Consider the following 11,755-nt stretch of genomic DNA (forward strand, 5'->3'; position numbering starts at 1 on the left):
GGTTTAGCCAGTTAAGCATCTGACTCTTGATTCTGGCTCAGTCATGATCTCAGGGTGGTGACATCGAGCCCCATGCTTGGTGGGGAGTCTGCTTGAGATTCTTTCCCTCTGCTTGCCCTGCATGCTCCCTCGCTCTCAAATTTAAAAAAAAAGGAAAATTTTTGTTTTTGCGTACAGTAAAATAGTGTTTTGGTCAAGGCAAACTTCTGTCATCTTCTGTTTGAAACATTTTAAAAATGGATATACAAAAAGATGGTGAGAGTTGTCACTTTATTTAAAATTCATTTCCGCAGAAAGGATAAGAATATCCTTAACAGTTTAAATAAATGCTAAATAAAGATACGGGTAGGTGTTTTTGTTTTAAGATCGTATTTATTAGAGAGCATGAGCAGTGGGGAGAGGGAGAAGCAGTCTCCCCACTGAGCAGGGAGCCTGACGTGGGGCTCCATCCCAGCACCCCAGGATCTTGACCTGAGCTGAAGGTAGACGCTTAACTGACTGAGTCACCCAGGCTCCCCAGTAGATATTTTAGTTGCTCATTAATTCCCACGGGAGACTAATTGATGATTAACTTTTTTTACCTTCTGTTTTTAACTTAGGGGTATTGAGTTCATCTCTCATTTGTTTAAATTTGGGGTATGCAAAACTTTGGATAAGAGAAATTAGTGATGAGAAATTTAGGGCTGTGTGTATGAGTTTTTAAACAAATCAGATGCATTGCTTTGTTCCTAGGAACATCGAAATCGTGTATTTCATGATTTCCGAAATGGCTTATGCCGCAATCTTGTTTGCACTGGTAAGTATTTCCTTTACACATTGTTTTTTCCTGGTTCACCTCTGCTTTCTCTGTCCATATCTCCCAACAGAATCTGTGACAAGAGTTCAGCTCACCCTTATGCCATTTCTGGAATTTCTGAAGTTGACAATGAGCTGTAGTTAATTCCTGAAATTAGTTTCTGTATCTGAAACTGCAGAATACTTGTTACTGGCACTCATAGCTCATCTTTGTCTTTTAAGCTAGTTTTGGAATTTGCGTGTTTTCTGAATACAAGAATGAGTTATATGTACCATGTGCAAAATAATTTACATTAAGAAACTACATTTTGGAAGTTACTTACTGTGGTCTTTTAAATTTTTTGCCAGAAACAGACTAGTCTATTTTGGTGTATTTCAGTACATGAAGAACAAATTGGGGAGGCAGGTGGACAGTCAGATCAGACAGAGCAAATGGATTGAGTATCCTCCCATCTCTACACTGGAAATACAATTTTAGTATTGGTATGAGATTAATCATCTCAGCTAGCTTCTGGGTAGAGAGAAGAGCCTGGATATTTTTTTTTTTTTAAGTTGATGTATACACAGAAATACAGTAATTATAAGTATTCAGTGTACATACCTGTATTACTGGCACCCAGATCAAAATTTTAGATTACACAATTTGGATTTCTAAGAACACTGTTATAGAAATAAACTTCAAAATTTATACTAGCAGAATATTGAATTCGCTGATTTATAAGAACCAAAACAGGAGGGGTGCCTGGGTGGCTCAGTGGGTTAAAGCCTCTGCCTTCAGCTCAGGTCACGATCCCAGAGTCCTGGAATCAAGCCCTGCATTGGACTCTCTGCTTGGCAGGAAGCCTACTACACACACACACACACTCCCCCCCCCGCCCCCGCCTGCCTCTCTGCCTACTTGTGATCTCTGACTGTCAAAAAAAATTAATAAAATCTTAAAATTTAAAAAAAAAAAACAGGGCTGTCTGATATTCTGAGTGTTTCCAGTTTATCTTGTTTCTCTTTTTTTTTTTTTTAATATTTTATTTATTTATTTGACAGAGAGATCACAAGTAGGCAGAGAGGCAGGCAGAGAGAGAGGGGGAAGCAGGCTCCCCGCTGAGCAGAGAGTCCGACATGGGGCTCGATCCCAGGACCCTGAGATCATGACCTGAGCCGAAGGCAGAGGCTTAACCCACTGAGCCACCCAGGTGCCCCTCTGCTTTTTATATCTAAAAGGACACTTAATACAGCTGTGAATTAATACAGCACTGTAACCTTTGTATTAAAGTATTCAAATATAAAATACCTGATTTGGTGGAAAGGATACTAGACTCCTAGAATTTTAAATTGGAGTTCAAGTCCCACCCTTTTAACTTGTAATCATATGACCTTGGACAAGTCGTGTTTTTCTTTTATGCCTTTTTTTATTTGTAAAATGGGAATGCCTTAAAGTGAACTCTGCACAAAAATCTGTTGTAGTTTATTCATTCGAAAATAGTTTTGATACTCAACATAATATTTATTTACTCTGTACCAGGTATTTAGTTAGCTTGATGCTAAAAAAAAAACAAAACACAGCTACTCCTCAGATTTATATTAATGTATCTTTTAACACAATTAAAGATTTTTAAATACACACTCTCCCTGCACTTAGGGAGCCTGTAGAAGAGGAACTAGTTCATCAGTGAAATGTTGAATTAAGCAAATTCGGAATGTGCAAACAGAACGGTGTTTAGTATGTCATTAAATAAGTACTGAATAACATAGGTGTATAAATAAGTACATGTGAAATATCATTGTTAGTTTAATCAGATAAAAAAGATAACATTAAGAAGACGGACCCTGCAACTGTTTTCTTTAAAGTGCCAGATCGTAGAAATCTTAGGCTCTTTATACCATTTGGTCTCTGTTACAAGTTACTCAACTCTGCCGTTCCATCTCAAAAGCATCCTTAAACAGTACATGAGCAAATGAGCATGGTCCTGTGGCAGTAAAACATGATTTACAGGCTTTAAGCTGGATCTACAAGGGAGTAATACTAATTTGCAAATGTGAGGTATATGTAGTAAGTAAGCCTAAATTTTCATAGGAAGGGAAATTAACTGGCTATGATGATCTTGAGATGAGATGGAATTGTAACTCACTCTGTAAACTAGATAAATTTTAGACTTGAAGAAGGAAGGAGTTTTAAGTTAGGGAACTGGCATAAATATAATCCATTGAGGGCTTCAAGAAGATACGTTTAAGGAACGGTGAGTAGATGAATTTCACGGAGAGGAAGGTTTGAGGAAGAGATGTGTTCGAGAACTGTGATAGGACCAGAGTTTAGAGTGGAGGACCTTGTATATCAATTTTAATTTTATCCAGAGGCAATTTAAAGGAATGAGTTATACCTTGAAAGCAGTATTTTAGAAATAACTGGTCACCGTAATGGATTATTTTGGAGTATGGAGCTGATAGAAGCCTTGAAACCTAGCTGTTAGTCTGTTGTAATTGTCTTTACTCATAGTTTTCAGAGCCTAAATTAACATAGTTATTGTGGGGACTAGAAAAGAGAAGGGATGGCCTTGTGCTTGCCTCAGTCTTGTAAATCACTTAGTAGGATGAAATGAATGAATTCAGTAAGTACAAATAATTACTATGAGTGGATTACGTCTTCTTTTTGAGGTATTCTTGGTTACACAACAAAGCTTTCAATCTGTTTTAATCTTAGATTACATACTAAAAAATAGATGAAAAGATAATTACTTCTGAGACTTATTAGGAGTTTATAGTTTACCAGTCATTCTGACCTCTTGGATTTGCAGTTACTTTAACCATTTTTAAAAACTTTATGGGGGGGCGCCTGGGTGGCTCAGTGGATTAAGCCGCTGCCTTCGGCTCAGGTCATGATCTCAGGGTCCTGGGATCGAGTCCCGCATCCGGCTCTCTGCTCCGCAGGGAGCCTGCTTCCTCCTCTCTCTCTGCCTGCCTCTCTGCCTACTTGTGATCTCTCTCTCTCTGTCAAATAAATAAATAAAAAAAAATCTTAAAAAAAAAAAAACAAAAAACTTTATGGGACTGGGAAAGGTAACTTGCTAGCAGAAAGTTGTTCATGATAATGTTCATGAAAGGTAATGCTAGTAATTTGCAAGTGCATTTGAATTACTGAGTGAAGTGACTAAAACTTAGGCTGCACCTAGAAATACGTGTGAAAGAGTATTATGGTGCCAAGAAACATGCTTAAATTGAAAGATATAATAGAGGTTCTTTTTTTCTCTCTTTTAAGATTTGTTTACCCGAGGTATTGATATACAAGCTGTGAATGTGGTAATAAACTTTGACTTCCCAAAGCTGGCAGAGACCTATCTCCATCGTATTGGAAGATCAGGTGAGGAAAAGGAAGATGCCCTTTTTGGGGGGGGGGGTTTGCTCTTTTAAGACTGATTTCTAGGGTCCCCTGGGTGGCTAGTTGGTTAAGGGACTGCCTTTGGCTCAAGTCATGATCCTGGAGTCCTGGGATCAAGTTTTACATCGGGCTCCCTGCTCAGCAGGGAGTCTGCTTCTCCCCCTGACCCTCCACTTCTCATGCTTTCTGTCTCTTTCAAGTAAATAAATAAAATCTTAAAAGGAAAAAAAAAAAGACCAATACCCAGTTACTCTAGGGCATTTAAGAAGAATAACTTTACTGTATGCTTAAATTGATAGAAAATTCACAAGTGAGATCCTTTTCTCATTAGGTGGTGCAGTCTGTAACTACTCTTTAGAGTACATATTTTGGCAACTTTTGACACAAATGAGTATCCGTTTTGTCATTTGAAAAAGGAGTAATAGTATACTACTTTGGGCTCTGAAACCTGAAGTTGTAGTGTGTGTATGAGGAGTCCTTATCATAAGCGGTTTTATAAACTCAGGATGGTAGTGAACAAAAACATCAGTCTTGTATGGTTTTGCCACTAATAGACTTGTATGTGCACATCAGTTCTATTTAACTCAGTTTTTTATTAATTAAAAAATGTTCTTCATTTTTAGGTCGCTTTGGTCATCTTGGCTTAGCCATCAACTTGATCACATATGATGATCGCTTCAACCTGAAAAGTATTGAGGAGCAGCTGGGAACAGAAATTAAACCGATCCCAAGCAACATTGACAAGAGCCTTTATGTGGCAGAATACCACAGCGAGCCTGTAGAAGACGAGAAACCTTAACAAGCATGTGCGTACCTGACAGAACAGCTAAGTGAGCATAGTGTTTAAATCAAGATCCTCTTTCCTGGAGGAAATTTAATAGCAGCGATAGGGTGGTACACCTGTTGGCATAAATGACCGTAAACTGGATGTATTGCTTCTATGAAGTTGTGGTCCCATTAGAGAATTCATAAATGCTGCTTTTTTGTTTGTTTGTTGTTTGTTTTGTTTTTTTGGGTGGGGGAGGGGCGTTGATGTATTTATTTGACAGAGAGAGGGAGAGAGCACAAGCAGAGAGAGAGGGAGAAGCAAGCTGGATGCAGGGCCCGATCCTGGGACCCTGGCATCATGACCTGAGCTGAAGGCAGATGGTTCACCATCTGAGCTACCCAGGCGCCCCTACATGCTGCTCTTGAATGCAGTTTTCTTGTTTAATGTGGTATGTGAGCAGTACTTAAGACAGATCCAGGCTTTCCAAAACAATGAAAGCAAAGAAGAATCTTTTTCAGCAGTCTGAATATGAAAATATTTTTTGTCTTTTCCTTTATCACTCAGTCATTTCTCTGTTGTTAGCATCACTCTTAATTTCTGCTGGGCGTCTTAATAAATCAGGTTATCTGCAGTGCCTCCTTGCCAAATGTTTAATCACGTTGTGAGGATGTCTTTTTTTAAATGCCCACTCTTGTTTCCTGCACCATCCTTATCTTTTATTGTTTGGTGACTGTTGGACTCTGGTAATAATGCTCAAAAGAAGGCTCAGCAGAACTGAATACAGGCTGTTTTTGCAGTTTTTTCTAAGGAAAATGAAACTTTGTTTATTTGAGAGAAGGTAGTTTCCAAATTAGCAATGAGCATTTTACCTGTTACTCTTTTTTAAGATTTTATTTATTTATGAGAGAGAGAGAGAGAGACAGAGCACAGGCAGGGGCAGGGCCAGAGGAAGAAGGACAAGCAGACTCCCTGCCAGGCGAGGACCCTAAAATCCTAGGATCTTGACCTGAGCCTAAGTCAGATGATAGCCGATTAAGCCACCCCATTTACCTTTTTCTCTTAAGATTTTGTTACTCTTTTCATTTTAGTTTCTTTCTCCCCCCACCCCCCAAAATGTCAAGCAGAACCCTCAAACATAAAAGTGGCCATTGTTTGCTCGTATCCTGGCAAGCTGTCGAGTTTATGGAAGTTAAAAAAAAAAATCTTTTTTAAAATTTGTTTTGGATATCAGAACTTTCAGGCTCTCATTCTCATTCTGTCTCTGGAATGACTAGCAGAAATTCCTTAATCCTAAATGGATTCTACGGCAGGCAGGGGCTCAGTCAAAGCTACTACAGAGAGAGCATTTGGATTGGAGTTGTGAAAACCTAGGTATCCTGGTTCATATTGTTTTCACAAAAGTTAATTTTAGGTTTCTTCTTTCTTTAGGCTTTGACAAACTACAGAAGGCTCGTTTGGATCTGTGACACATCGTTTGGGGGGGATGCTCTTCTCTTTGTGGGTTTTTCATCTTCTTTTTATTTTGGAACTATGAAGACTTAAAAGAGCTCAGACATTTTTTTTTCTTTTTTTAACTGGTGAAGAGAAAAAGCTGAAAAGAAGGAATTTACCTTTTTTGTTCCACTTGTTTGCACTGTGTGCTGACTGAACATTAGTTGCACTAATCGCTGGTTTTTAAAAAATGTTTTCTGGGGAAGGGGGACAAGGAAGGAGGATAAAGAAGAGAAGGGGAGAAACCCTAAAAAGAGAAGAATCTTGATGAACACACAAGCTTGTCTACAATTTCCAAATTCTCCAACAGCTGACTCTTGAGTGCATTTCAACTTCTCCCTTATTACTCATCCGTTTTTTAAGCCTGAAGAGCTTATTACTTATTTGTGCGAAGTGCCTTATGCTATGAGACCATTCAGAATATCATCTTTTAGACACAGCCCAAGGAGTCAACAATAGTAATTCTTTCCTTTTTTCTTTTTTTTTTTTTTTTCCTATCTTTTTAAATCTTTTGTCTTTTCATTTTGGTTTCAAGTTGAAGTCTCTCTCTTCCCTTTTTACCCGATACTCAAGCCCAGGGCTGGAAGATGACACGTATTAGTACTGTTAAACACCATTCTCTTTTTCTTTACGTGGAGGAGTTGATATGCAACTGCAGTTCATCCGCACTGTAAATACATGTATTTAAAAAAAAAAACAATCCCAAGTAAAAATTTCTTCTGGGCTGAGTAGATTACAACATCATCGCTCCCAAAGGAAAGAGCAGTCTATCATTGCAGGAGCCATATGACAAGCCTTTGTGCTCTATAGCAGAACACTAAAGACTGGTTTACATACGCTTCCATTAGCAGTTATGGCACTTGATGTGTAGACGTGTCGGAGCCTGACCCTCTTTCCTCTGTGGCAAAGCGTGTCCCATAGAAAATTGGGTGTGTATACTTGTATAAACTTTGTAAATAAGTTTTTTTCTGGGTTCATATATATATATACATATATATATATTTTTTTTTTGGATGAAGGTTGCTGGGATTAAGGGGATTAGAATGATTATGGGAGCAGCTAAAGATGAGAGGGGCTCAGTTTTCCGCAACACTAAATTCTAAAAAGTACTTTGGCCTCTTCGTGTAGAGTGCAGACCTCTGTGGTGACCCTGTGTTAGAAGAGGGACCCAGAAGTCTGGGATTCACTGTTGCTGCCACACTGTATCATCTAATAGCTTTGGAGAACACCTGCCAGAGAGAGCAAGGAAACTTCAAAAACCTATGACTCAAGATGTTATTTTGAGGAGCTCTCTGATTTGCTTCTTTCTCCCCTTTTAAAAAAAGTTTGAGGAACTTTTTGAGCTCAGCAAAAGGGGACAACGATTAATCTCCCTTGCAGTGTGGAATTCAATTGAGTGACAGTGTCTGAGCAGTGTATGTACAAAGCATGGATTTTGCATTTCAGAATATTCGCCAGTACCAGCTTTGGTAATGTTAGCAGTTCTGGAGCTTACTTTCTCTGGATCACTTCCTGTACTCTGTGTGTTGCCCTCTGCCCACCTTGATACATAAACTTGCAGGAATGGGCAACTCCTGAGAGCTGTTAACTTTCATGCTACAGAAAGCTGCTTGCCATCCTTTTGCTTTGTGACAAGAATTATCTGTCATTTTGCATTGTAAATTGCTGGCAAATGCTTTTACAGTCAGTAGTGTTGCTTTAAATTGTGCCCCTCCCAACATGCTTGATGTTTGGCCTGATCTCCAGGCAAAAGGAGTGAGATGAATCAAAACCAGTGAACTTTTTTTTTAAATGTTTTTAATTCCCTTTTAACCCAGTGTACTAGGTCAATCAGGAGGCATCTAGGGTTTAAAAAAAAAGGCAAAAAATAAAATTAAAAAATGATTTCCATATTCCATTTTTTAAAACCCTAAAATATTACAAGATAAGTCCTGCATATGCTTTCATGCTTAACTCATCTGGATAAAGAAATCAATTATTCCAAGTTTGCTTTTTTTGACTCTTGCCTAGTTCTAAGCGAAACTATTGTGACTCACCCAAAACTCCTTAGGATCAAAATCCTGCAGATGCCTCCTGATCAGACATAGCCCTAACTCCTTAAAAAACTGTAGCAAGAGCTGCACAGTACAAACCCAAAAAAGAAGAAGCTCATTTATTTGGTATCCAAGCTATGTTCTACCCAGCCAGTGTTGGTTACTAAATACAAGCCCTAATTAAGGAATAACTTTTTTCCAGGGAGGGGTGGGGGGAGGGAATTTAGAAGGCATCAACTTTTGACCAAAAAAATCTTGCCCCTTGTACTGATGCAGCTCTCTCTTCCTCTCCCACCTCTGGCGAGATAAGAGGGATCATTCATTATAGAAGAAAAGCAAGAAAGGCTTGTAAATGCAATTTGATATCTCGCTAGAGTGCATGGGTGACAAAACAAACCGCGCAGTCGTCTTTGCCATCCTCAGACTGTGCCTGGTGCCACATGCCTGTGGGTCCCTCTTAAAGCACAGACTTAATTGAAAGTATTACTGAAGTACAGCCTCTGATGAGGAGTGGCACTTAAACTATCTGGGACACCACTATTGGACACAGTCCTGTAGAGGCAGCTGTCCAGTTTTGGTGCTTGACTCTTGAAAAGGAATTGTTATATGGAAAGATGCTCTAAGGACTAGGTCAAAGCCTAGTCTTTTTTTTTTTTTGGTCTTTTTTTTTTTTTCTTAATTTTTTTTTTTTTTAATCCCCATCACTATAAGGAGCATTGTTTGGAAATTGTTTTTGTGTTATTTCCACTATTGGGTATCTGTTTTAAGTAATGGTAATATTTTTTCCAGTGGTTCATTTGGATGAAACTGTTCCCTATTTTTAATATTTAAATTATGTCCAATTATGCCTGTGGTTGTAGCTGTGTAATGGGTTATGGACTGTTACACACCTTTCTGCCTCTGGGCCTATGTTTTGTTTTTATCTTCCCATACATTCCAATGGAGAAACTTTCTTGGCCTTCCCTTGGGAATAGAATAAACTTATTCTGAACTGATCTTCCATGGGAAGAAGTAAGGGAGAGGCAAATCTGAGTATATCTCTCAATTATCTTCCAGTTGGTCCCAGCATCATAATATGGGTGGGCCCCAATGGCTGGGGGGGGAGGGGGGAGGCAGTTGGTTATCAAAATTCGTTTTCAGAATGAGATGGGAGCATCTTTCCTTAGCTGTGTGCTTTGTGTTTGATACCATCCTGCTTAGGTTAGAACCAGATAACTCAGCACAAAGCCTTGAGTGTACATTTGTTGGAATCAAAACATCTCATTCTGATCACTTGGTTTTTGGGGTTTTTTTTCTTTTTCTTTCTTTTTTTTTTTTTTTCTTTTCTTTTTTTTTTTTTAAATAGGGGTGGGAGGGAGGTTACTATGCCCCAAAAGGGAGGGTGTCTGCACTAAGGATTTAGAAACACTTTGGAAGCTCATAACTTCATCAGAAATGGCCTTTAGCCACACTCCTGACCTTACAGATGAGTAACAAAATGAAATAATTTTTTGGGAATTAAGCCATGTTGTTTTAATTTGCTACTTTTTTCAACGTTCTGTATAAAATGTTACCGTGGAATCATTTTCTGACAAAATACCTTTGTCAAGCAGAATTTTTGGCTTCATGGGAGCTGAAGTCAACTTTTTGGTGAAATTAAGTGGACTTTGGTGAGCTTTTAGTTGTACTTTATATCCTTAAAGATCGTTTTTTTAAAACTCCCAAGGAAAATATCTGATCTTAAAAACTCATCTTTGGGGTAAAGAGTTAAGTGTCCAAAGGCTGTAACAGTTCATGAGATTAGAGGGAGCTAGCCTGGCACCTGGACTCTGCCCCTCCATAGCTGATAGATTCCAGCAGAAGTGTGTTTAAATTCTCCAGTAGACAATACTGGGCAGGGCAAGGGAGGGGGTAGGGCTGGGTTATTAAGATACAGGCTTCTGTATTTTAACCAGTGGTTGTGGGGGAGGGGTGCCTGGAGAAAACAAAGTCACTTCCCTTTTTTGAAACAACCTAAAACTTTAAAAAAAAAAAGTATTTTTGTTGAGTAAAAATGGGATAGAATTCCAATGTCCCTAGCCACAAGGGACTAGTTCCACTGAGAAGTGAACAGTGGGGACTCAAATTTTTGAAAACATTTGGGGAAAGGGAAAATTGGCTTTCTGTTAATTGGCAAATGTTCCAGTGGGACTCTGTTTTTGTTGGGATGTGTTATGTTGTGTGTATACATATGGACCAGAGTCTTCTGAGTTTATAAGGTTCAGAAAAAATGGTTGATAAAATCTTGGTTTTTGTTAATTTATCTCAATAAAAGCCCACTGGAACTCCAAATGTGTGCGTTGCATGTCCTTAGCAGGCTGTGCTATATAGGAATCCTTGCATTTGAGAATATTTTACTAAAGCAGTTCACGTGGTGAGACAGTAGAACATTATCAACACTACACCTATAAGCCCAGTTGAGTAAAATCTGAGATGGCTCATCTCAGTGCACCCTCATCCACTGTAGATAATGTCCTACTGTCCTCATTTCACTTTTTCAGTTTTCATTGCCTCAACAGCGAACCAAGATAATCATTTGGGGAGATGTTAGTTTGTGATAAATGACATGGAATCACCTCCCAGAACTGTTCAGATGTTTCAGTAAACTGAACATGCCCCCAAAGTTTACTTAGGAATAACTCTTAAAATACGAACAGAATTTGTGCGCTAAGTACAACAGAATACTGATGAAAGAAATCAAAAGACCTAAGTGAGAAATTCAGACACTTAAAACACAGCCCCTTTGCTCTAACCCCAAAAGAAATAGGTGTAACTAACAAGATGTACACAACATTAAAGCCGCAAAATAACGCTGATGAAAGAAATTGAGAGGTGCTACGTTCATGGATTGCGGTGCCACAACAATTTTGAAAACTCGAAGGGATTATTAATCTCTTTTCAAGACTAAGCTACAGCGAAGTTGTAAACTGTTCTTTTACTACAGTACATTGTGTATGAAAAACGTAGGTGGACATGACCTCAACCCTTCCATCTAAAGAGCAGAGAAGAGCTGGCGGAGATTGGTGCCACTGACAGACTTGAAAGATGAAATATTGGTTGTTCTTACCGTCATTTAACACACGCATGTTTGGTTTGTGCAGAAAACAAATGGATTATAGAGAATGATAGTGGATTATCATAAATTTACCCAGGTGATGACTTCCACTGCAACTGCTGTTCCAGGTATGTGTGTCTTCGCTGGGAAAAAATCCTCTGTCACGTCTACTGATGTATTGATGCTTTCCCCACCAACCTCATAGTAATGATAAATCATTTGCT

At 38.7% G+C, this 11,755-nt stretch overlaps 1 protein-coding gene across 4 annotated transcripts in view; it reads left to right on the forward strand.

Moving 5' to 3' along the window:
- Positions 1 to 10,768, forward strand: part of DDX6 (DEAD-box helicase 6) — a 34,231-nt gene extending 23,463 nt beyond the window's left edge. For all 4 annotated transcript variants that reach the window (XM_046015093.1, XM_046015091.1, XM_046015092.1 and 1 more), the window contains exons 11-14: positions 733 to 796; positions 4,046 to 4,147; positions 4,789 to 4,971; positions 6,363 to 10,768. In XM_046015093.1, the coding sequence (XP_045871049.1) occupies positions 733 to 796; positions 4,046 to 4,147; positions 4,789 to 4,964 (342 nt within the window). In that variant the 3' untranslated portion in view covers positions 4,965 to 4,971; positions 6,363 to 10,768. The remainder of the gene's footprint in view (positions 1 to 732; positions 797 to 4,045; positions 4,148 to 4,788; positions 4,972 to 6,362) is intronic.
- Positions 10,769 to 11,755: the final 987 nt, after the last annotated feature.

Source organism: Meles meles, chromosome 8, assembly GCF_922984935.1.
Source record: "Meles meles chromosome 8, mMelMel3.1 paternal haplotype, whole genome shotgun sequence".
NCBI lineage: Eukaryota > Metazoa > Chordata > Mammalia > Carnivora > Mustelidae > Meles > Meles meles.